Genomic DNA, 26,735 nt, shown 5'->3' with positions numbered 1-26,735 from the left:
CAGTGTATGAATTACTGCAAGTCGCTTTGGACAAAAGCTTCTGATAAATGCCATAATGGTTGCGAGACGACCTGTGTGAGGTGATGCAAGTGTGTTCACAAATAGGACTGATACTGGTGTTCAGTGGCTTAAACTTAAAAAACAAAAACAAAACTTTCTGGAATTAATAATCCACTGAGACCAATCATATGTCAGAGACTTGTGAAACATGTGTCAACTGTACTGTATCAATGTTTGAATCATTTCATTAGATCAGGTGAAGGCATGTGATAGGACTGACCGTGGTTTTCTTTATTCCTCCTTCTGTTGGTTTTTGGGGAAGGTTTTGTATCACTGCTGGGATTCTTGTATAAGGAAGCTGTGTGTTTGTTTGCCTCTGCTCACAAATGATGAGTCCTCTCCACTCACTTTTGAAATATTTATTTACAGCATAAGACATTCATGTACAAATCTGTTCCCACAGTAACAGCTTATTGTTTCATAAAACATACATTTACAGTACGGACCCGGCGGGAGCGTGGTTCAGTCAGCGATGTCAGAGGAGGATGTCACACAGTACTGTCGAATATACCTCTTAAAACAACACGGGTCTTTTGCGTTATTTACACAGAATCAGAAACTCCTCAGAGATGTCAGCAATAATAAACAGAAATGAAAATGTTTAAAAAAAATGGCAAGAGCTATGATTATCAAATATTTTTCTCCAAGCATGGCACCAAATACAAAAGAAGACGATGTACAGACGAGGAGCTGGTTGTGTTCGGAGGAGAGCGGCACGGACGAGGAAATGGACTCAAAAGAAAACAAAGATTTGGCTTCGGAATTCAAAAAAAAAAAAGAAAAGAAAAAGTCATGAAAAAAAGTAAGAAAGGTGAGTTACTGTGCGACGAAGCAGTCCCAGCCGCAAATCAACCCTTCAGTCATCAGACCACATGCACATATATGATGACTGGAACTGTGTCACTACGCGTTATATACACTAACTTTACATCCCGCAGAGAGCTTTGTGCTTTCAGTCATCGGTGCGTGGATCAGCTGGTGCCTGTGGCTGGACACTTCTCCTTTTTTTTGTTTTCTACATTGGTCACTGATGTCTCGATTCCCAGAATGCAGTTTGCCTTCATGCTTCATCCCCAATCCTTTATTCTGATTGGCTGACAGGGCTCAACTATGAAACAGTCCCTCTCAGTTTGTCTCTGGTGGAAACTTGATGTCGCTGTGTCCCTTAATAATAATAATAGTAATAATAATACCGATTAATGTGTCAAACAGTAAGACAAGGATTAGATTATTGGGGGGTCCAATTTTGCAGCTGTTTTGGAGGTTGTGGACGTGCTACACTACAGGCCAGCTGACATGGAACTGCAGTTCAAATTTCAAAAACCTTTTTGGAGGACGTCCCCCCTGGACATTTTGTTTCTATCAAGAGAACTGAGGGCGCTTGTGTGAGGTAATCGAAAGCTGCGGTGAGATTTAGCCAAGTGCTGTTTTTCGAGGTCAAAAGTAAAATCTGGATCAATATTTTGAACTTTTTAATGTTAAGTTTATTTATATATTTACATCGCACACAATGTGTCAATTCACTAAGTCTAAATTTTGTTCAGAAAAAATACTCGTGTCTTGGTGTTGACAGCGGTCGCGACATGGACGTGGATCTTTGTTCACGGCCTCGTTCTGCCTGCCTCTAGAGAGAAGACGCCGCTCTTCAACACCAACAGCCGAAGAAGTTTGACCTCTGAACTCTCCTGGATGGTCAGGAGAGGTGGCAGTGTCTACGTTTGGCGGAGGGTAAAGAAAAATACACCAGCAAACCAAATGAAATACAAGAGACATGAACCTGCTGTAACTGCTAAAGGAGCTGGGCTGGGTGGGTGTCAACCAAAGTGATGCATTATGGGAAAAAATGTAAGTGGGTACCTGAAGAAAAAAAAAAAAAGCACTTAAAACCCAACTGCTTAAATAGTATCAGATTGACTGTGAAACAGCGTCTGATTATATGCATACGGGATAATCAGAAGGTCTATGTTTGTTACCATGACAACACTAACTGATCCAGGGGGGCGTGGTCAGTAGATGAACTCTCCTGGGACCTCCTGCAGGGCGCTGAAAGGCTCCTCGAACTTGAAGCGCTTGGAGATGGCCTTCTGCTCAGCAGCCAGCGCCTCCTTCTCCGAGGTGGAGGACTGGCGGCACTGCCCCAAGGTGTAGGCAGCCATGACTATCAGCTCCTCCGTCACCGGGTCTTCCCCCTCCTCCTCTTCCTCAGCAGCGGTCGTGCTGCCGGGAGGCTCAGGGCTGCTGGTGGAGCTGCTGCTGGAGCTGGATGCCTCCTGGTCCTCCACCGGGAGGATGTCCTCCGCCGTCTGGATTTCCTGAGGCTCCGAGGTCTGAAGCCAGGGGTGTTGGAGACACTCCTCCGCTGTGGCCCGATCCCTGCACACACACACACACACACACACACACACACACACACACACACACACACACACACACACACACACACACACACACACACACCACATACAGCTGACATTAACATCATGCACTGACCACTTGTGATGAAATTTTCCTTCCTGCTCTGTCAGCAAATAAACCTGTCCATCACTGGGACAAACAGACACAATGTTTTTGACACAAAGACAGAAAGAAGTCCACGTAGAACTTTTGCTGAATTTACAAGAAGGCCCAAATAATGACGGATTTGTCAGAGACAGTGTTTCACAGAGTTTAGAAAGGTTCTCCTAACTCAACAACTCACTAAATTGAGACATTTTCAAAGGGAGTCTGGGGACAGTCTCCCACAATTAGCCTATATCGGTTACCATTTAGTGTATATATCAAATGTGACATGTTCAGCATCAATAAAATGTCGTCTTTTTTCATAGATTGAGTGTAAATGCTGAAATTAGAGTAAACAGAATTCGTCATAGCCGTTTCACAAACTTTATAAACTTTCTCTGAACTCTCTCTGAGCAACTCTTAAAATGACAAAATATGGCAGGAAAGAAATTGGAGCCATCATTCTAACTGACATTGTAATCCAATGTGAGCACACTAAGGCACGCGCGATGACCTCAGCATCTGTGAAATTCAACACTCATCTAATCCTCCCAACATCAGTGCTCACTAGCTGTCACCGACACACCACAGAGGGTCATGGCCCTCTTCTTTGGTGAAGATATAACGAGTGCAGGGGAAAGAAAAACTGTCTCACTATTTAATTTATTTCTGTAATAGCAAAAGAGGCACATTTCAAAGTAAACATGAGGTAGATATTTGATTTTATCAGACAGACTCAGTGGTTTCAGCATCCACTGGAAGGAGGAAGGAAGGAAGGAGCTTTAGGAGCTGCCACACTTATAAAGCAGTTCATTTGGTCTGTTTGACCAGTATAAAAAACAGCTGCTCTCTTTGAATTTGTATATTTGTTTATCTGTCTGATGATTTCATGATCATAAAGTCACAATTCTATCTGCAGCCCTGACGACATCTGGTTTATGTCAGATCAACCGCCCAGGTTGCTATGAATGTAACACTGTACCACCATCCAACAACAAAGTGAAATGTCATTCTAACCAAGATTTTTCTGTTTTAGATTTGATCGAAACACCAGCATCTCTGAACTGTTACAACTACATGATGGAGCTGACTGTTTCCTGGATTTTTTTTTTTTATTTGTATGTTAGTTGTACCTGAGTTTGTGTAGTCTTTGTATCAGATTGTACAACAAAGATTAGATGAAATGGTTCTGATTGTTTCTTTCACTCGTCAAAATGATGCCGATTTTTTTAAAATCACACATGACAGGAACAGAACCAGATTCTATTAATGAACGCCACTGGTTCCACTTGGTGTTGGTAAGGTGAAAAATGGACGGTGTGTGCCTGCTGCTTGTCTGAACGGTGGAACAGAATAGCAGATAGGTGTGTGTGTGTGTGTGTGTGTGTGTGTGTGTGTGTGTGTGTGTGTGTGTGTGTGTGTGTGTGTGTGTGTGTCCTGTGGGACTGACTGTGGCTGTTTGCGGAGCAGCGTCTGGATGAAGGACAGGGCGGCCGGGTCCAGCTGCTGCAGCTCCTCCTCGCTGTAGCTCACGTTGAGCTGGGAGATGTTGAGGAACGTCTCCTGCTTGTCCTCGCCCAGGAACGGAGAGATCCCTGTCAGCATCACGTAGGCCAGGACGCCGATGCTCCTGGAACACACGCAAATGCGTCACCAAAGGTCACGCGAAGGTTTATGTGATAACTGTATCGCTCTCATTCTCTAATGGTGTTCAGTTGTAGCCATGCTCTGTGGATGGGGGGTTCATTCAGTTGATCCGGACCTACATATCTAAACTAAATGATGGACTGCGGACACAGAGGATGGATGCTACACTCTACAGTCAAGATTCATAGTTTGAAATGTCTTGATAACTACAGAATAAGCGCCATAAATTTTGGTAGAGACGACCATGGTCCCTGAAGAATGAACTGTAATGACTTCATCTGGTCTAAATGTTCACCTGTTTCAGCCTCTGTTGTATTTTAAGTGTACTGCTAATGAGTGACTGTGAGCATGTTAGCAAACTAAGATAGGGAACATAGTAAATGTTATACCTGCTTAGCATTAGCATGATGAGTTAGCATGTTTATATTAGCATTTAGCCTGAAGCACTGCTGCCTGCCTCACAGGGCTGCAGCATGGCTGTAGGCTCTCAGACCTGACAAATCAAAGCTAGAGACCTACAGTATGTGCCTGTGAAGAGAGAGGTGAAGTATCCGGTCTAAGATAATGACGATTGTGCAATCAGAGGAGTGCTCTTACCACATGTCCGTCGCCGTGCTGATGGGCTCATAGTTTAAAATCTCCGGAGCTGAAAAATGAACAGAGTTGTTAGTTATTATTCAAAATAAATATGAATATAAAAAAAAGAGCGTCAGGTGGTGGAGTGAGAGATCAGCACCGACTCACCGACGTACTCTGGAGTTCCCATAATCTCTCTGAGCTCCCGGTGGCTGCAGACCATCCTGGACAGACCAAAGTCCACGATCTTGATGTCCCCCAGAGGAGAGCAGCCGGTCAGCAGGATGTTCTGAGGCTGACGGGACATCGCAGCGCATGTTAGCGTCCTCTCAACTGAGAGGAGATGAATGCGCTACACAGTAAAGGCAAGATAAAGTAACAGAGGGTGTGTGTGTGTGTGTGTGTCAACTGACCTTTAGGTCAAGGTGGACCACGTTGTTCTGGTGCAGGAAGGAGACTCCCTCCAGGATCTGCCTCATCAGCCTCTTCACATCCCCCTCGCTGAAGGCCTCGTCCTCTCGATCGGACACACACTGGTTGAAGATCTCACCTCCAGCCGCACTGCGCGCACACACACACGCACACACACACAAAGAGATGGAGGACATCAGTCTACAACGCAAACATTGTCGTGTAAAAACATCGTAGATCCGTCGGCTCTGCAGGCACGTGTTCATTTCCTCCGATTCGTTCACCCAAAAATGACACTTTGCTCAGCTGCCGCCTTTCCCACCATGCAGGAGGGCCACGTGCTACAGGTCGCCTGTCTCGCACAGACACAGGCTAACACATAAATCTGCCATTTGCAGTGTGTGTTTGGACTGTGGCAGGAAACAGTAGCACCGCAGGAAACCCAAACTACAGTCTGCGTTCCCGCTTTATCCAAAGGCTCACCACAATAATCATGAGACTCGTCCTACGTCAGGCTTTTTATGGACAATCCCACGGGCCCCAAACTATAAATGTGCTTGAGTGTGTGTGTGTGTGTGTGTGTGTGTGTGTGTGTGTGTGTGTGTGTGTGTGTGTGTGCGCATGTGAGTGTTAAGACTTGCTGGAGGAAGCAGCAAAAAATAGCAGAACACCTCCAGATATAGCAAACTAATTATGAGCTGGAAGTTGAACGAGGCCGCTGGCACTGTTGAACGCTTCCTCTCTGGCTCTCCCGTCACAAACAGGCTTGTGATTATAAAACAAACTTAAACATATTAAAACAAAAATACATCTGAACCGACAGAGAGTCTCACACTACTGCCCTCCTTTTTAAAGCGCCTTTCATTTCCTCTGCCTGGACATTAACTCCGATGGATAAACTCAATTAGACCGGGCGCATGATTGGAGAGAAAAAGCGAGGGCAGTCAGGAATAGACAAGGCGTCCCCTCAGGGTGCTGCTGAAGTAGGCTTTATCTCAGAGGAAGGTGGAGAGACGGAGGAAGCGGGAGGGGGCGGGCAGGCGGGCGGGTGTGTTTTGGTTTTTCAAGGTGAAAGAAGAAGGCCTTTAACCCGCCTGAAGAGGATAAAAAAAGTGGAAAACAGTGCGGAGCTTTGACCTGATGCGGCACAGGAAGTGCTCTGTTCGGTCGAGTCAAACATTCCCTGAAGGATAACTCGGCTCACCTGTTGGACTTTGTTCCCACGACCTCTACTGTTTACAGTCTTGTGACTGACTCCGTGATCATGGGGGATACTAAAAGAACGTCAATGAGTCAATGATTAAATAAACTAGACAAGTTCAGACACGCCTGAGAGTGAGAGAAGGCTCAGGTGCGGTGAGCCGTCAGTTCACAGCTCATTTTAAGAGCTGTTGTGTAAAGCAGCACGTAGCAGTTATGATGTGTGTGTCTCTTTTGGTGTACGGCGGTACGGTATCATGACCGTCTGTCCTTGTTGTTTTTTTTCTTTGGTCAGATATCTGAAATGAGGTCCGTGCCGAGCACAAGCACCAGAGGTGTTCACGTTCTGTTCGGCAACATAAAATGCCACGTCTGTGAATGCCAACACGTTTGCGTTAGCAAGTGGCTGAATGAGACTACAGAGGTTGCTGTTAAATGTTGTGAAAGTTTTTAGCCCAACATTAGCCTTTTTAATTCTGCTGATTTCATTCACCCCTCAAAAATCACTGAGTGGCGTCCACCTGCGAAGATTATCATGCTGAACAAAACGTGTAAGCGTCATAAATGGGTGTTTGTGACAGATTATTTCCTTCAGTAATCAAAATACAATTAATAATATCCCATCGGGTTTTTGTGGAGAGAACTAGGGTGATGCTAACTGGGAAGGAGAATGGAAGACTAGATCACATATATAATGTACAACATGGTGAAACTGGTACTCCGTTTGCCCAGCAGTGGGTGGCGTGTGTGCGCCCGGGGGACCAACTGCCTTGGTCAAGGGCGCTGACCGGATAATTAAGCTAGTGTGCATGTTCTGATGGTGGGGGAAACCTGGGTATCCAGAGGAAACACACTCAAGCATGTTGAAAGTCGGCACAAGAAGACCCTTCCCTCAGCGGGAATCAAAGCCAGGACCTAACTGTCAGGCAGCAGTGTGCCACCATGCTGTCATCTATCACTTACTCACTGCAGCTCTTGATTGGTGGACTGTAAACCACCTTTAAATGTGCACACTGCCTCCTACTGTACAGGAGAGTGCATGTACGTTTATGTCAATGACAGCAATTTGGCTCTGTATATTGGCTATTATTTTATTTCTAAGCCAGTAGCTGATAATATAAATGTCTCAATATTGTGTTGTATATGCTGCATCCCTTAAATTTACTCTATGCTCATGATCACTGATCACTGTCTTTAACAACATCTTGGACTGGAACACACTGTTCAGTGTTCCCAGGTGTTCAATGACATTTTAGTGAGAGCAGAGTGTTTATGGCTAATGGAAACTATTTCCAAAACTCTGAAAAAATAAAACTGAAGTTGTAATAAACTGGAATTTTTATTCATTCTCTTTGTGTGAATATGTCTTTTGTATTTGATCCGTCCACAGTCGGACAGAGGCCACGCTGCGGGTACAACTTCTAACTTTGACCACAGAAGAAAGAGACTTCAATCAGTGCTGATCGTTAAATCAGGTCATTTCACAGATCAAAAACAGCATCATTGTTGAACCTTTCATTGAGTTTAGCTAAAGAATTGGGCAGATGCTAAGTAAGTCAGCGCTGGTGTGTAAGACACTGTTGCTTTAACCAGAAAGTGCCAGAAACCAGAGAGCACAAGAAGAGGAGAACTATGATATATAATTAGGTCAACTGAGGGCCTGTTTGTGAGCAGTGATTGGTTTCTGACCCGTGACACCATTACACACACACACACACACACACACACACACACACACACACACACACACACACACACACACACACACACACACACACACACACACACACCTGCAGTCATGGCCCCGTCCTACACGTGCATTAAACCGTTGGTATGAACATTCATTCTTCAGAGGATCAGACAGAAAATAATCCAGTCTGACAAACAGGAAAACAGTTAAAACTGCGACTGCACTCGCTCACCTTTTGATGCTTCGATACACAACAACACGCTCACGTATTGACGGATCTAGATCGTCGCGCCCTGGGCTCCTCTGTTTTTACTATCTCCTTGATAAATTGAAACCACTCAAATAATTTTAATATAAGATTTAATTCACTGATGCTCATGTGACGACACGACATTTAAAGCAGAGGAGGAAAAGATAAAGAAACAGAGCTTTCGTAGTAACAACAGCCTGCCAGGAATCAACAGAACGTCAACGTTCCAGTTGAATCTGTTGAGTTAACGCGTAGAACGAAGTCACCGAGAAGCCTCACTACGTCATCCGCACTTCCAGCAGTGGACACACACCCTGAAAAAAACTTTTTCCATTGATACCGTCCAAAACAGAAGCAGCCCGGCAGTCTGACGGTGGCCCATGAGGCCAGTGAGCAGTCAAGAGTTTGATTGGCGAGTTGCTAATGTCATTAATGAAATTGCAGCGCTGTGGGAACGGATCAATTCAGCTTTGATCAGCCGCCCGTCACAATGGGAGAAAAAAAAAAAAAAAAAAAAAAAACTAAACAGATCAAAACATGAACGTCAGCTGACCTAAATAACCAGCTTCATATCTGACCTGCTCCAGTTTACACACCATTAACACCCACTCATACGACACACCGAGGGGGCCCAGTGTGCGAGAAACGAAGCTCCTAAATCACAGCGAAGGATGAAGAGACGCAGCGGCGGAGACAGGCGAGAGGAGGAGAGCCTCTCCGTAGAGCGACAGAGACAATGGGATGCATGTGCGTGACAGAGAGAGGGGGACGGTAAAGTCAGAGCGAGGTCAGCCCTCCATCCTGCCCTCATCGTGTATTTGTGTCCAGCAAACTGGACTTTCCCACACACTGGGGGGGGGGGCCTCCGTTTGCTGCAGAGACACAGAAACGCACATCCTCCCAAATGCCTGAAATCTGACATGACCATTTACTGTGTTTAGGGTCAAATGAACCTGCCATGGGGTTCTGGGGCAAAAATGAGCCGTGTGTCCCGAATGACAAAAACCCCTACACATGATCTCTGAGACTCATGTTGCCCAGAGACACAGGAACAAACCAGGATTCAATGCTGAAGACCGTTTCTCAACTTATTATTTTGAAATATGCAACGTTTTATTAAAGATCCTATATTTACATTTTTAGTCTGTATTGTGCTTCATGGTTAATACAAAAACAAAGCTTTCGGGAAACTGATTTAAATCTAATTAATAATAAAGTTCTTGGTCCCTCACATTTAAACAGATGCCCCTTTCATCGTGAAGTACAGCTCAGAGTCTGTCAAATACACTGGGAAAAAAAACTAAATAACAAGATAATTAATATTAGCTGTCTGATCACCTAGCTTACAGAAAAACTTAAAGGAACAGTTCAACCAACAAGTAAAACTCAGCCATCATCTCCTCCCCCTATGCTGATGGAAAGTCTGGTGAGGTTTCATAGTCCACAAAACATTTCTGGGAGCTTCACAGTAAAACGATGCTGCAGCATTCTCCTAAACAGCTGAAGTGACTGGGGACTTGTTTTAAAACCAAAGAGCAAGCAAATAAATGTCAGATGTCTTCATACAGCTCATCTGCTGTAATCCAAGACTGCAGAAGCCCTCAGATCCCAAACTGATCTGTAGTTTTTAAAGTTGATATCTTCACCGTAGCTATTGGGTTTAAATAACACTTTTAAAAGTCAGTTTGTGATCTCAGGGCTTCCAGAGACACCAGGCAAGATGTATGGAGTCATTTTATTTGATCTATTTATTATTTTGTATAATAATAATAACAATAATAATAATAATAATAATAATAATAATAATAATAATAATAATAATAATAATAATAATAATAATAATAACAATAATAATAATAATAATAATAATAATAATAATAATAATAATAATAATAATTACAACTCTGTTTTACTGTGAGGCTCCAGAAAATCTTTCATCAGCATGGAGGGAGGAGATGATGACTGGAGTACTTTTTGGATGAACTGGTCCTTTAAACCCATGCACAGATTTATAAATGCAGACAGGAGTCAATAACAGAATCTGTACGACTACATTCAGTCAGCCTGGATGTAACAGGTCCATATAGAGCATCCAGTCAAAACCGTGTTTGTTTCTCTGTATGACTCTCTCTCCGGGCGAGCGGCCATGCTTTTGGCTGGTCACGTGCGCTCGTGCGGCTCAACTGACATAATGAACTCTGGGCTGGAGCTCAGCCAGCAATGAGGCCATAGAGCTGTGTGTGTCGCTCTCATTCATTCTGTGTGGACGGCCTCTCTCTCTCTCTCTCTCTAACTGTTCTCTCCATCACCCTCTCATTTACACTGTTCTTGCCTCCTCCCTCCCTCTTCATCTCCTTCTCTCCCCTCCAGCATCAAATAAAACTGTGGCCCCTTTGCCTCCCTTCCACTCCAACACCCCACCCCTCCACCCCCGCAACCCATCACCACATGAATAGCTTTCTATGTGAGGCTGACCCTCATTCGTAGAATATCTGCCCCCCCCCCCCCCCTCCATTTATCCCGCAATCCTCCGTCATCGCCACTTGCCCCACTGCCCGAAATATCTGTCAGCTGTCGGCTGAATAAAAGATGGAGAGGGGTGAAGAAAAAAGGAGAGTGTTGTCAACATCCACTCCCCCAAAAAGAATGGAAGCATTCTGCTCTATTTCCCTCCGCTATGAAAAAAAAAAAAAAAAGAAAGAGGGGGTTAGAAAGGACTGATCGCTGCAGCCACCAGCTCTTATACTCACACAGGAGGTTCCTCCATGAGACACTCTCGGTCATGTCAAGTCATGTCATCATCATCATCATCATCATCATCATCATCATCATCATCATCATCATCATCATATCACAGACCTGAACTGGCTATATCTTCCATCTCAAACAATGCACACACACTAACACAGACTGATGACTGTACACACTGTCTTATACTGTGTTTGAGTGTGTTTGATGACATTCAGGGCAACTTAAGAGTGAATTCAGCCGCATGATTAAATAATTTTATCCCCATTCAAGTTAAAGCATTAAACAGTACGTGAGCCAGCTCGCCTGGCAGAAGGCTCGAGTGTGAAGGTAATGAATGACACTAACTATTGGAGATCTCTATAACAAGGAAGACCTGGCCAAGAATGGCAGCAACACAGAGTTAAAACAGCAAATTAACAGAAAATACACTCTCAGATAATCAGATGTAACATTTTGCACACTAATGCTAAAAGGTAGGAGAAGTAAATGAAATGTTCAGTTAGGAATTAGGAATGTGCTTTCCAAGGCAATCTATGTACAAGGTCATTAATAAAGGGCCCAGGACTGAGCCTTGTGGAACCCCCTTGTGGACCTGCAGTATGTCAGTATTCAGGAAAACCCAGTGGCTGTAAGATGTCCAATCATGGTATAGTGGTCAACAGTATCAGTGGGCAGGAGAGTGAGACGACCCAGTGACTACAGGCAAAGAGAGGCAGCTGTGTCATATTTTAAGAGGTATTTATTTGATCAGAAATTAAAAGAAGGAGAACATGAGCCCTCTGCCACACCTCCTGTATGAATTAGGAGTCAAATGTACTGTTAGTTGTTTTACTGCCTGATTACAATGATCATCATTTTAAGTCACTTCTGGTTATTCCTTCATTTCAGGAACTCTTTCACGCTTCCAGGAATTTTTAAATGGATTTATAACACTATCAAAACTTTGGCATCTTCCTGTGTTACTATGGCTTGTGTGTGCACGAGACTAAGGCCCTGTCGATTGTGTGTGTGTCCCTGACAAGGAGCACTACCCTGGTTCCGGGCAGCAGTTAATTCAGGGATTATCCTTTTTATGAACAATGGCTGGGATTGGGATTATGGGCCGAGGTGGGGGAGGATTGGGCTGACTGGAGCATTTAAAGGAGCATTTATGGGATCTCCTTAACAGGACAGATTGCATTGTATGGCATGTACTCCTGACAGCACATAATCCTGTAAAACTCCACAATCCTACAACACCGCAGCCTTGGGTCTCCCTTCACGTCTCACTGCAAGCAGACAGAGAGTGGGCTCACACAGCTGACTGTTGAAGTTAAGTTGAGGTTACATGGAAAAGTTAATGATGCTGTGAAGGGGGAGGAGCTATTTAGACCGAAAACTTAAAGCAACTGCGGTCATCAGCTCAAAGTTTACATCCTGCTACAAACACAAACTGTGGAGAACATTCATACGGCTTATGATTCTGGGTCAGTGGATGAAACTTCACAGATGTGTTTCCTCCTCAGCTGCAACAACAAGTGTTTGGGAATTTGCTGCAACTCTGATTTGCACCTTGTGCACATGGCTTCTTCTCCAGTATGAATAATACAATAATAGTAATAAGGTGTCCACTTAGACATATTTGTTCACGTTGTTCATATGTGGCAGACAAAGTTGTTCTTGTACTTGTATCAAATGCCAGCTGAAGGTATGCAAAAGAAGCAGGAAATGACTGTATGATCAGCATTAAAAAAAATATCAAGTTAGGAATTAGGAATGTGCTGTCCAAGGGAAATTTATTTACCCCCTTGTGGCTTGTGGACCTGCAGTACCTCAAAGGCAGTAAAGGACCCTCCAACTGAACAGCCTAGGCACTTTCTCGCTTCCAACAGTATTCAGGGAACTATTTTTTCTTTGAGAACATCTTCATTATTCACTCATGGAAAAAATCTAATAATTATTTCAAAATAATACATAACTGAGTGTCATTACCTCGTAAATTTTGTAAATATTACCTTCCCAAGTTTTAATTTCTTTTCCAAAACTACATCGTGTCCCTTCAAATCTCATAATCATAATGATTGTGAATTAATTATTCTAAATGTTTGTCAGGTCCAAAATGATTCTTTTGTTTGTCTCAGAGGTCTGAAAGTTGGTTCCAGCTTCTAATAATGTTTGTCAGCCAATAGAATAACTCATCAACAGTCTTACTAGTTGCCAGTTTGTGTGAAAAAGGGTAAGAAAGATTCAGTTCTGCAGTATGCGCCCAGCAGTACTTCCTTAAATATTAGTTAGCTAGTGTTGCGTTAACTTTAGCTAACTTGTGTTAGCAACATTAGCTATGACAAATTGGCAGCCACTTGAGGGGGCAGATGACTCGAACAACAGCCGAGTGGTGATGTGAATGCAGTGGAGATGGATCTGAACGTGATCAATAACACATTTAAACACAGAGCGCGGTTACAGTGAGAAATGATTTTTAAATCAATCTGTTAATCACTGTTTCAATACACGAATGAGTTTCTTTTCTTTATAAAATGTCGGAAAATAGTGGAAAATGTTCATGAGCGTTCATCAGAGCCCGAGATTACATCTTTAAGTTGTTTGTTCCATCCAACCCACAGAGCAGAAGTGAAGGGTGTCCAAGGTGGTAATGTTAACAGCCTTGTAGGACACAGAAACCACAGACGACAGCTGATTCAGAACATGTCAATAACATCTCATCTGTCTGTTTGTGTGTGTGTGTGTGTGTGTGTGTGTGTGTGTGTGTGTGTGTGTGTGTGTGTGTGTGTGTGTGTGTGTCACTATGGTGAGGGATGCAGGCAAAATCCGATATGGCATGTGAAGGCAGAGAGGAAGTGAAAGAGACCGTCTCTCAGCCGGGCGTGCCATATACTGATGCACATGTACACACACACACACACACACACACACACACACACACACACACACACACACACGATGGGAATCAGGTCAAGCATGGCCCAGGCATGACCATAGAGATGAGATCATCGACAACTGGTGCAGCTACTGTAGTCAACACCATACAGGATCACGTGTGTGTGTGTGTGTGTGTGTGTGTGTGTGTGTGTGTGAGACACTGGGTCACATTGAGCTGTACCCCACTTGGTCATTATTCACTGTAACTGATGGATTTAACTGCTGTCAGTCTGACACCCCTCTTGTCAGAATCACAGGAAACCCCGTCCACCATTTGCTACAACACTGTGTGTGTCTATGTGTGTGTGAGAGTACAAAAGGACACAAGCGAGGCACATTGTTGGAATAGCTGGTGTTTGCTGGAGCAGTAAAGTGTGGCCTGGAGCTCTGCAGGCCTTAAAACATCCCTGCTCACACGTCTCCTCTGAGAACATCACTGTGCTCATGTCCTGTGGGTTTTCTATGTTTAGTCACAGGCAAACCAAATCTCAGAGTAGTCAAACAAACACTTGAGGTCCATATTCTAAAGAACAGCCCTGGACAATGTTAAAATATAACACTTAACTGCAACTCAGCAACAAATCGGACAGCTGCAAACCAAACAGAAGAACGTATTGTCTGCTCTCTACTTATGGTTCTTCTGATATGCTTCTTATCAAAAACTGACATGTGAATTCCTCAATAGCTGTATAGAAGAGTGCATTCATATTTCAGGCTTGTGTGAGTGTTTTGGCGTGCTGTGCAGGTTGGATACTCACAACTCCAGGACCAGCACCATCTCAGAAGCCATCTCGTAGACCTGGTGGAGGTTGACCACTCGTCGGCTGGCCGTGGCCAACTCGAGCACCGCGATTTCATGGATGATCTCCGTCCGGCAGTCTTGGCCTTTCCGTCTCTTCCTCATGAACTTTGCAGCATACTCTTGGCCCGAGCATTTCTCCACACACTTCCTGACCACAGCAAACTTCCCCCTGCAAGACAAGAAATACATTAGAGTGCTGTACACACAGAGGCCATGTTCGCGTAAGGATGCATCATGCAAACATGAGCGGCATTGATCGACATTTAATCGCATCCAATGTCAACAAAACAGCATGCCACCAGACTACACAGCAGCTTCTCTCCTCAGACCGTGAGACTCCTGAACTCATCCTCTCCACCATAAAAAAAAATGTTTTTCTTGTGGTGCACAAACCAGCTACAACTTAGATTTTGTTGTAGAATGACAAATTCACAAATGGAATCAACAAATTGATCCAGACTGAAATACAGAAAATCATTAATCAAATTCGGGCTTAACTGTCTACATTGGTTGCACTGGTGCACCAGCTGATAATGGCCGTAATTTAAACAGCATGCACAAAAAAAAAAAATGTGACGACCTCCAAAATAAAAGGCTGCATTATATTAAAAACGGAAAAAAAAATCAGACCAGCAAGTGACGAAAAAGACAGATTTTTTGGATGCATGTGGCACCTTGGAGCCCTGGTGAACAAATCACAGAGTAATGTGTCAAGGGCTGAGGATCGCAACAGAAGATGGAAGCTGAACCATTAGGTTCAAATGGTAATAAATGTTTACAACAGACACGCTGTTTACATTTCTTCTTGGCCTCCTCAGTTGGCCATCCAGGTCAGTTTGGCTCTGGATCAGTGTGAAACACAGACGGGTACAGTGCTGGCGTTAGTGCTGGGTTTTGGAGCAGTCAAACATTTGGTGGACGTGGCTGTGGATGTTTGTTGGCAGCGTTGCCCTCTCCCTCTATCGCAGGCATTTGGCCTGACCCAGTTCTATTCCAGGCTGGAAGGTGCTCCCATGTGAGGACAGCAGCGCCGGGTGTGCACACATGTGCGCGCTGCCCAGGGGAAATCCTCTGACATGCAGCTGGTGATGGAGATGACAAGCCCACATCGCGCCCTCCCTCTGGCTACTGGTTGGCGGTCCATGCTCCAATAATCAGCAGCAGCACCCTGGCTGAACCTGACCGGTCCATAGCCGAGGCTCACTCACAGCGACGCGCCAAAGCTGCTCGGCCTGCTTCTTTTCAAAACGCTGCAAGTCATCGTGTGACCTGATATAAATGATGGGACATAAAGTCTAAAAAATGTTTTCTTTACTGTTTCAAAAGTTGTGAAGAGCAGAGATGTTCTTCACAATATTAGTATCAAAGTTCATGTCTGTTAGGACAGAATAACTTGTGAAATTAAACTAAAACATTTGTTCAGCCCATTCTGTTTTCATTCCTTTGAGGCTCATTGTAACTTAAAATAAGACAAATAACTGTGTACTGTGTAGCCTGATATTTTCTAAGACGGTTAACGTACGGTGAGATCTCATACCATTACAACACTCGTATCAACAGAGAATAATGAAATGTGATAAAACACTGGTTCTAAGCTTTACAGAGTTATTCACCACTTAGGAGAGAAAAGAGCTTGAGCCTCACATTCAAGTAGATTGAATTTGTTTGTAGTGACGCTGTGAAAAATGATGCGTGCAGATATAACCAGCATGAGACAAACTGCTGCAGCACATCAAACAGCAGCCAACAACAGCCCCTGCTAATGTCACCTGGGTCTGTTTCAATGCTGGTGTGGGTCTAACACTAACTGACATGACACCTAGGCGACACGAGTGTGTTTGCCGTGTCTCTGTGTGACATCGGCGCTCTGGCAGCTCGCCAGCTGCTGTCAATCACACACACACACACACACAATGACACGCCCCTCCACACTGCTGAGACCTGAAAGCGCAATTTCAATTTTTTTCCACACTGATCTATTTCCTTCTTCTTTTTGAGAACAAAAAGCTAATTTTTGAGGAGAGACAGGGATGGCTGGATGTGATTTCAGTTGGATTATAACATCTCACATGCAAACGATGAACATTTTAAGATGAACATGTTCAGTGTTTGCACCTGCAAAGTTCTTACAACTCCTAAATCAGAACAAAATAAAATTGTCAAGGTAGTGATGTTCTAGTGGTGATACAGAGCAAGTATATGAACCTGACTGAACTCACATGTTTCAAACACCTTTGCTGGCTACATGACTTCAGGATCCAACATGGTGAGTGTGGCCTCATTAGGTTTAAAATGTGTTGTTATCCAGAGTTGATTTGAGATATCGACCAGCAGGGTGTCCAGTCACATTACATATCTGGAAAGGGTCAGACTTATGGATCAATACCATGATCCATATGATCCATGATCCATCTCCTCTAGCAGTGCTTCCCACACATTCATTTATCTGTGGCAGTCCAGCACAATATCAACATTTGCTGGACACATGATTTTCTTTTTTGGAGCTGGGCGTCCCGTTCTCACGCACACATGATGTTATATACTTCGATACAGTGGACAGCAGTGTTGTTTTTAGTCTGCCAGTAAAACTGACGAAGAAGAGGGGGAGGACTATAAAGTGCGGTTGGCTTGACAGCAGCTTCCTCTGCAAAGAACACGGCTGGCCTCATTGTCAACATCAGGCCCCCACAAAGAGCGCCAGGCCTTCAAGCCAGTTTCTGTTGTGGCCAAGCTGTGTCATCACATCATCATGTGATGCACTGGGGACTTTTTCACAAATGCTATCATTGTGAAAGACGCGTCTGTAAAGTAGTAACAAAAGTCTCACAACCGCTGCAAAATCACTTGTTTTATGGTTAGAATTTAGGCAATTCAGTCCAATAAAATGGAGAGTCTACAAGAGCCGCCAGATTACACTTCATCCCCATCCACATCGATCAGCGGTAAATCGGAAGATAGCTGACTTTGTCAGCGGAAGTCTTGAGTGCGCATGCACTATGGCACCCCAGCTGGACAGCCACCGCCACAATTAAAGTCTGACTCTGATGGAAACACTGTCTAGCATCAATAGTATAAGGACACATTAAGAGTGCAGAGTGACTGGATCAAAAAAATACACCAACAAAAAGTTCAAGGTCTCTCAGACTTTCACAAAGAGGAGTATTATATTCACTGTACACCGCTAGAGGGGCGGTTAAAACTTGATCCAAACTTAGACGAGCACAACAAGAGCAAAGCAGACGTCTGGGATGAGTAATTCATTCCTTTTCTAAATGAAATTATAGCTGAGAGCGAGAACAGAAGTGGTGAGATAAAAACACAATGAAGAAGACTGTGTGGCGGCAATAAAGAGCCTGTATCAGGGTACAAGAGCGCGAGGAGAAGCTCCGGGCCCGAAGCGCCACGCTGGGCTGCCTCATCCACAGCGGGCCTCATGTGAGAGTCATGGGGCTGATCGAGCCCCGAGCAACACGGTCCTGCATTAAAGGATAAGTTCATCTAGAAATGAAAATCCAGTCATCATCCCCCCCCACCCCATGCTGATTGAAAGTCAGGTGATGTTTCGTAGACCACAAAACATGTCCGGAGCTTCACAGCAAAACAACCGAAGTACCTGGGGACTTAAAAACAACCAAAAAAATTTTTTTTTAAAAAACACATCAGATGGTTCCATACAGCTCATCTGCTGTAATCCAAGTCTCCAGAAGCCCCTGTACACCCTTTTTTCCAACTGAAATCACCTGTGTAGCTGCAGCTTGTCTGAAGCGGGTGCATTAGCTTAATGTTCCCTTCACATACATTTTTTATGTCAGAGCTTCCACAGAGTTACATTACACCAGACGAGCTGTATCGAGCCATTTTATTTCAGTTCATTTGTTGTTTACATTTTAAAACGAGTCTCTGTCGATGTTGCGTTGTGAAGCTCCAGACGTCAACTATCAATCGACTTTCCATCGACATGAGGCTGACACTTGCTGTGAACTGTTCCTTAAATACTGTAAAATCCTGGCAGACACTTGTTATTCGTCAATTTACTGGTGAAACTCCATCTTTAAAATAATTGAACTTGAATAAAAAAACAAAAAACAATTGCGAATGATTGCGATAGATGATAGATATGACCTATGCAAATCTGAATGCATCAGTAGTTTGAATAAACTTTAACGGCCAGCATTTTATTCTGCTGACGTGGCAGACATTAGTACCATTGACTAGATTTTTATTTTTTTTTTTAACTCTAAACATGGGAGAATTCATGAAGGCCCACTGCAGCTTCAGATCTCCTTTCATTGGACGCTTTGAAGGAGGCCGTTTATGTTACAATGACGCCTTCCTCACATCCGACTCTCACAGAGGCCTCTCTGTCCACTGAGTTTGCTGTGGCATTTCCTTTTCATTCTGTCAATCCTTCATTCATTCAAACTTGGATCGTAATGGACGTTGGAGCAGATCTGACGACGCCGACCAGTTTAATAATAAACTTTCGCCTGTAAAGTCGCCAAAGACACGACCAGTTACCCCGTTACCGTTCTTCGTCCTGTAACGTTGCTTTGTGTGGGACATTTTTCTTTTATGCGGTGAGTGAAGGATTTGTTTAGCTGTCAGACTGTGAACGCCATCAGACCCGACACACTCCTGTTCACGGTGCCGGCTTTTCCATTCACACAAGACGCCGTCTCGCCTCTGCTGTGGCTCTGACACTACCTCCTGGAGGATCAGAGCCGGAGCAAAGCTGTACCCCCTCTCCACATCCGTAACTTTCACACAGACGACTGCGGAAAAGAGCATGATTCCTGCACTGAAAGGGCCACATGAATGGGGCTATTGTGGCTTACTGCTGCTTTAAACTCAGGGACTGTGGTGCACTACCAATTCACTTTGTGCATGTTGTCGTGTGAAGTCTTTCCAAACTTCACTTCACTAATTTCAAACCAGTTTTACACAGTTGGGACTATTAATATATCTTTGCTTGTAAAGACTGAGTAATAGAAGCATTAGAGTGTAGAAGTATACCAATAAACTGCAGCATCACAGCATCAACAGGACACTAACATTAAGGACACACTCTCCCGGTGGAAGCAGTGAAGCAGTGTGTTTTGGTGTGGGTGTGGTCCTGCCTGGGCGCAGCAGATAGATGGTCCGGGCCCGCTCTTTGGAAACCATACTGGGCCACCACAGCCTTTTCTAAAGCAGCGTCAGCACATTTCCAAAGCCAGCAGCCTCATTCACAGACTACACCCTGACAGAGTTGGCTTTTGTGTGTGTGTGTGTTTACATGTGTGTGTGCACACACAAACTGAGCCAGAGGTGATGGCATGGTTACCACTGCTGTAAAGAAGTGGAAATGGAGCTAGAGTTGGCTCTGGGGTGGGTCGCTGCGGGTCGCTGCAGCAGAGAGCCTCGGCGTCGCTTTAATGCACTGAAAAGATCTGAACACAATACATCTGGTGGGCAGCTGCAGCAGGTTGCACCAGCTGTTCAGAGGTTCAATATGGCCTATTGTGTAGGTGATTACCAAGAGAAGAGTTGCAAAACACAAACTAGTATTGAGCGAGATGATGAGAGTAAATATCTAAACTGCAGAGATATTTCCTCAAAAAATTGAAATGAATTCATCATTGATGGACAATCTAACCCTGTGTCTTGACCGCTGCATCACAGTGCTGACACGACACTGACATGCCTGTCTCCCAGTTCCATCACCTCCTTGCATCTTAAAGGGATGACCAGCTAAACTTTCTGTGCACCGTGCAGATTCCTTAGATATTTGCCTCCAGAGGAACCGACCACTTTCTATCTTTTTTAAACTAAAGTAAAGCCGCTGGTCCTGATAACGTCTCACTCTCAGAGGAGACCTCAAGACAGCCATCATCGTTCCTGTTCCTATAAAGTCAGCTGTGTCTTAATGGCCACCGCCCTGTGGCTCTAACCCAAACTGATGATGTGCTTTGGGAAACTGACAACCGACAGATAAAATCCCTGCCATCCTGGACCCTCACCAGTATGATTTCAACACCAGCAGATCCACAGAGGACGCCTATCCACTGCTCTTCGCTCAGTTTTCACACACCTGGAGAATGAGAACTGCTGCATCAGGATGCTGATTGTTGACTTCAGCTCAGCATTCAACACAATCTGGCCATGAAGCTGATTGTAAACTAAACACTCCAAGCTTCAGTTCAATACTCTGAATGACGATAAAATGAACCTTGAACCTTGAGTATTCCTGATCTTCTTTCCATCTATGATGAGACTGACTGACTTAAGATGACTTAAGTCATCTTTTCCCTCTGAATGTAAAAAAATAATCGTCTCCATCGAACAAATGAGGGGTGTAAATTATGTCTGTTGTGGCTATGATCAAACAGGCCAATAAAAGCACAAACCAGAGGACAGTGTGGAGAAAAAAAAAAAACAAGGCATGTTGTCCAGATGTACTTCAGTGCATCAGCTTTATAAACCCGTGTCTGGATCCCTGGGTCTGCTCATGTAGCCTGCGGAGGCTGTTTGCAGTTTCATGGCTGTCCTCTGTGACAAGCTGCCAGGCAGCCCTGGATGCATTTAATGAAATAGAGATTTTCACTGGCCCTGGGCCAAACACTCCCACTGACATCAACAAATTCCCCATGTGCACAACAAGGCTGGCTTGAAGCCACAAACACATGGGGCGGGATGACTGAGACGCAGTCCTGTAGGGACGAAAACTCATCAGCTGGTGACACTGAGTCCTTCACCCAGGGACGGTCACACCTCAGGGACTGTAGGTTGAACTATACAGACAGTCTGGATCATCACATCACTGCAGACACACCATAGAGTTCAAGCCCATGAAAGACACCAGCCAAGCCAGCGCAGATTTGTACACTAGGGAGACAAAACAACCTCTCTATAAATGAACGGCACAACACAGGAGGGCCAGCTCCTCAGAATTGGTGAGAAATTATGATCACCTATCTAAAAAGAGCTAATCTAAACAGATCGGTTACTATTTTCATCTAAAATGGAATTCATCAAAAAATAAAATAATGACTGTCAGCCATCAGTGATTTCAGTCTCCACTTCACTGTAACGCAGCCATGACGATGGGCTCGGTGAGACACCCCCTGCAGTCACTTAAGAGCTCTGCCCAGGACCATATGGGCTAATAAGAGAGTGGCCATTCCTGTCACTAAGACCCCTCGCGGAAAAAGCTTTGGGTCTTAACCATATGGAATTCAATGACAGCTTCCCCATTGTCGTAGTCGCTAAAGGAGCTTGGCCGCCGGCCATCTGGGACTCCCACCGTAAAGAACCTAACAGAGGGTATTACCTTAACTCCCCCATCCTCATCCTCCCTCAGCCCCCAAATGTGGAAAGCAGCCAGTTGGAGCGGGTCGGACAGAAGTCCTTTTAATGCTCCAACAGTGTTTTATAGAGTTTACAACAATACACACTGTACCTTGTGTAACTTTTGACCCCCCTGCATGTTTTACCAAAATGTGTGCTCAACTAACTCGACCTACCCGAGTCACCTCTATCCCCTGATTTAACCGTGGTATGCTAACCACGTGTGCTACATGTCACTGTGTCGTTAAGTAGTAGGCCGGTTAAGTTCGCCTCCTTACAGGAAGTAAGCAACAACAATAAAGGTCAAATCATTTTCTACCATCTCTACCAAGAAGGTTTTTTTCTTTGAATGGTTAAGGTAGTGACGCAAGCTAGTGTCATCTGACAACAGGAATAAAGTCTGATCATCAATCATTTTTACCGTTTCATATAAAATAAACTGTTTGTCGAGCTGTTCTGTCACTTAAACGGACAATCTGCGAAGAAGGAAAACCAACTTCTGGTCTTTCAAGTCCTCACAGACCTGGTTCCGCCATTCAGTCTGTCTCTCTTTCTCTCGACACTCTTCGTTTACAGTAAGAATGGAAGGTGATCGTAGGAAGTGTTTCGTGTATGTACAAGCAAAGGCTTTGTTGGGACCTTGTGCATCGTCCTGTCCTGTGAGAAGCTGTTCAGTCTGCATACAAGGGGTTCCCCACAGAGCAGGGCTGATGGGAGGGCAGCCGGGCAGAGAGACGTGAGCTGGGCAGCGTCTGTCCACTTAAACTGCCCACCGTGCACATCACACTTTATCAACACACACAGTGCTAGAACGTCGTGCTATAGACAGAATGTTCTGCATCGATCCTGCTTCAGTTTTAGGCCCGTCTATACGGCTGTTAACACCCGCAGCAGAGACACCGCAGACTGGAATAATGTCACAGAACCTACTAAAGAAAAACAACAATTTCACTTATGGCAGAATCATACATAAGGAAATAAGTGATGTTTTTGTTCCAGCCGGGACTAAATCTCTTTTCGTGCGTTTGATGGTGTTTGTCCAGGTAAAACCTGACAACACCCTGGGCAGACTGAGCCAAGTTTAAGGCCGAGGCTTTAATCTGAAATAAAGCCTCATGAATGGAATTCCTCAACAGCTGAGTTCAGAGGGATCAACCGGCACAGTGGCCAAGAGTCACTGGGGAATAAACACAAGCTGTACGGCCGATGAATGGCATCCCCCTTCATCTGTTATTACACCGATTAACGGCCAGAACAATGTCCTCCGCTGAAGACAACAGCCAGCGGCACACTGACCGAAGGAGACAGAGTCACCTGAGAGGGACCAGAACCTAAACTGGTCTGGTCTGACTTGGATCCAGACTGTTTGGAAGGCCCCAGCAGCTGAAGCCAGTAATCTGCCAGCTACGAGTGTTCAGTTGAACACATCACCAAAGCCTGTGTTGATATGAAAGTAAGGCAGACCCACAATTATTATGAAAAACATTTGCTTGTGCTCACACAGTCTGGTGTCTGGGGTGCCTGCCAACCACCCCAAGCTGTGAAATAGGACATCCAGTCGGGTTTCTGTGGGCCAGTAACTGGACCGTCCACACCAGCTGTCTGTGGCAGTGACGTCAAACTGGGGAACTGCAAGTTTTGCCGCGTTTGGTTTAATGTTTGTTACACACACATCTGTTGAAGCAGGCGTTAGCATCCTGCTAATGTGGCTCCTCCCAGTCCGGGGGAAATGTCGGACTGATGTTGGACGCAGTCAAGAGAAAGTGTGTGAACGGTACGCCGCGTTTGAATCATGCTAAATAACTTTAAATGCCTGTGAATGTGTTTTCTTTCGTGACGCTTTTTGCATTTGCACCGCACCGCAAGCGTGGCTAGCATTAGCTTTGTCGTTATATGAAGCCGATATCCGTGTGCGTGTTGCTGCTATGTGTACACTTACTTGATAGAAAAAGAACAGTATGTGTGCATACAAAACAAAAATGGTCAAACTGCAGGAATTAGTTTGCTTGTCAGCTGTTTGTGACTTTGACTAGCACCCAGCAGTAGCTAGCTGTAGCTGTAGCTACAGCGTCCTTCTGGGAAGTGACACATCATGTTCCTTCTCCGACGTGAGCAGCGATGAAGGTTTTGTATCAGAAGCCTCTTTTGCGAACTGGAGGCTAAAAACAGATGCAGAACTGACGGGAGACACAGCGACCCAGATTTATAACGGAACCTGATGCTAAAGGCAAAGATGGCGTCTGTTCAGTCACGTGATCATTGCTTGCCCTGGTGCACACACAAAGACGGTTTCTAGCTTCCGGCTTTACTTCCTGTTTCTGCAGCACTCTGAATAGATGAGTGGTTACAAATATGAAAGATAACTGAGCTCATAACTGAGCTTGTTTGCAGTTCTTGTTCAGTTCTTTCCTGTCAACAGTTCTACAGGGTCGTCTTTTATAATGGAGCCCTACAGTGAAAATGCTTTTTGGGTCACGCGGGAATTTTTAGCTAGTGGGGCTGAGCAGCGCCATCATACCCGGTTCTGTAAAGTAGATTCATGCATGGGGAGTGGTGCTGGCTCAGGCCTGTGTGGGCTGACCAATCAGAGCAGGAGGGGGCTTTAAAGAGACAGGAGGGTGACCACACAGTACTGTAATTCTAAAATATGAATATTGATTCAAGTCATAGAAGCAAAAACATTTTCTACGGTCCATTGGTACACATTAGAGCTAATGTTACTTGTCCAATATTTGCATGCAACTTTTCCAGCAGGCACCCACACACCACCAACACAGCTGAGAGGTCACGTCCAGTGACACCTGACCCTCAGGGCTGGCCTTCATTACGCACAGCTTTAAAACTTCAAACAAGTGAGTTACATAACCACATCTACAGCTATAAGCACGCTTTCATTCAGACAACACGTTAAGACAAGACGGAGCCAGAAGTACAGTTCGGTGTCAGCTGATCTGCTGCACACAATGCTGTAGATTAATGTAGCCTTTCATGTAGTCCTGTGGCAACTAATCTCAGTCACAATGTCAGGTCATGCGACGCAAAGCCACACACACACACAGCTGTATAGCAAGGGAGTGTTTGGCTGTGGTCCGGAGGGTTGTAGCCGCGCACACACAGATCTGTCAGAGACCGAGGCTGATCAGTCACAGTAACAGCATACTGTAATCAAAAAGCCACTGGCCTTGTGACTTTCTGCCAGAGGCTCCATCCCAGATCAGTTCAGCCAATTGGGGAGGGGACGTTTGGAGGGAGGGCCTTTCCTCCAATAATTAACCTCGAAAGAAATCCTGTGAAGCATTAGCTGCTCACAGTCTGATCCCCGGCATCAAAGAATGGATTTACCGCTGATAAATCCACTAAAGTGTTTTTGGATCTGATGACGACGGGCTGACTTTGTTCACATTCTGCTAAGGAGTCAGAGTTTAATTTAGTCATACTGACAGTTCTAGAAAAAATACCAATCCCATGATGAGCTGACAGCAGAAGTGCAGGTGATACAATCTGATACTGATTGACAGGCAGGAGCTGTTCTCAAGTAACCTGATGAGTCCAGAGGAGACACTTGTAACAGACAATAGGTCTGCACGCATCAGCTGTTCATTTAAAGACATTACAGAGGACATGCTGTGAACAACTGCAGTAAACATGTCAGTTATAACCAGTCCTAGTGATGACGGATGGATACACAGACAGACACACAGACACACACACGCAGACAGACACACACAAAGACAGACACAGAAACACACACAGAGATAATGGCACATATGTAACCCCATGCTTTACAACATGTAACTTTATAAAATGTGACTTTATTACGGCACACACTTGGTAACATGGATAAAACCGTTGAAAAGAGCAGTAAACAGTCAGAACACTTCACGGACCGACCCGGCCCCTCTTACCTCCCGAGCTCTCTCCCGGGGATGATGGTGTAGTGGTCGGTGAACGGCTCCCGGCTCACGGCGGTCTTGATCTCGGACAACAAGCCGCTGATGGCGCTGGGGCGCCCCTGTCCGGGGCGCGGGCTGGGGCTCGGACTCGGCTCGGCGGCCGCCGGGCTGTGCTGGAGGCGGGCTCGGCTCCTCGCCTCCCCGGCGCGGGGACATTCGGGGATCATGGCGCGGTTTCAGGTGACGGTTTGCTCAGCAGGTGAAAGTTTGACTCACTGGTACGACGCTACGCGGCCCGCTGGACAGGAGGCTCCGCAGAACATCCGAGAAGTATCAGTGCTGCTCTGAGGCGGAGCTGGAGCGACCCGCGCGGCTGAACGTTGTGACAGGTAACGCGGCTGACGGGCTCATCTTGAAGGTAATATTTGTGCTCCGGTTCGGTCCGCTCCTCTCTGCTGCTCTGCTCTGTCTGTCACCTCCTCACTCACCGCACCGCTGCTGCTCCGTCACCTCGGCAACTGTGCTGAATGACAGGCCGGCCGGCCAATCAGACGGAGTCATACAGGGGGGCGGGGCTCTGCTGCAAGGGCTCACTTTGTTGTGACTTCAAAACTTTGAGAACTCCAAAATACAGTACTATCTATCTATCTATCTATCTATCTATCTATCTATCTATCTATCTATCTATCTATCTATCTATCTATCTAAACA

The 26,735-nt window shown here is 45.1% G+C and overlaps 1 protein-coding gene across 2 annotated transcripts; it reads right to left on the bottom strand.

Moving 5' to 3' along the window:
* Positions 1–598: 598 nt before the first annotated feature.
* Positions 599–26,542, bottom strand: stk17a (serine/threonine kinase 17a). 2 transcript variants are annotated; one of them, XM_037079859.1, is made up of 8 exons: positions 26,037–26,542; positions 14,762–14,974; positions 5,196–5,343; positions 4,951–5,077; positions 4,804–4,852; positions 4,010–4,189; positions 2,034–2,433; positions 599–1,917 (listed from the first exon to the last, which is right to left on the bottom strand). In XM_037079859.1, the coding sequence occupies exons 1-7, from the start codon at positions 26,249–26,251 to the stop codon at positions 2,067–2,069; spliced, it is 1,299 nt and encodes a 432-aa protein (XP_036935754.1). In that variant the 5' UTR covers positions 26,252–26,542; the 3' UTR covers positions 599–1,917; positions 2,034–2,066. The 2 variants fall into 2 exon arrangements, with proteins under 2 accessions (XP_036935754.1, XP_036935753.1); XM_037079858.1 differs by having other exon boundaries at positions 599–2,433.
* Between the last annotated feature and the right edge of the window lie 193 nt (positions 26,543–26,735).

This window comes from Acanthopagrus latus, chromosome 19 (assembly GCF_904848185.1).
Source record: "Acanthopagrus latus isolate v.2019 chromosome 19, fAcaLat1.1, whole genome shotgun sequence".
Classification (NCBI taxonomy): domain Eukaryota; kingdom Metazoa; phylum Chordata; class Actinopteri; order Spariformes; family Sparidae; genus Acanthopagrus; species Acanthopagrus latus.
This window is presented reverse-complemented; position numbering and strand designations above follow the sequence as displayed.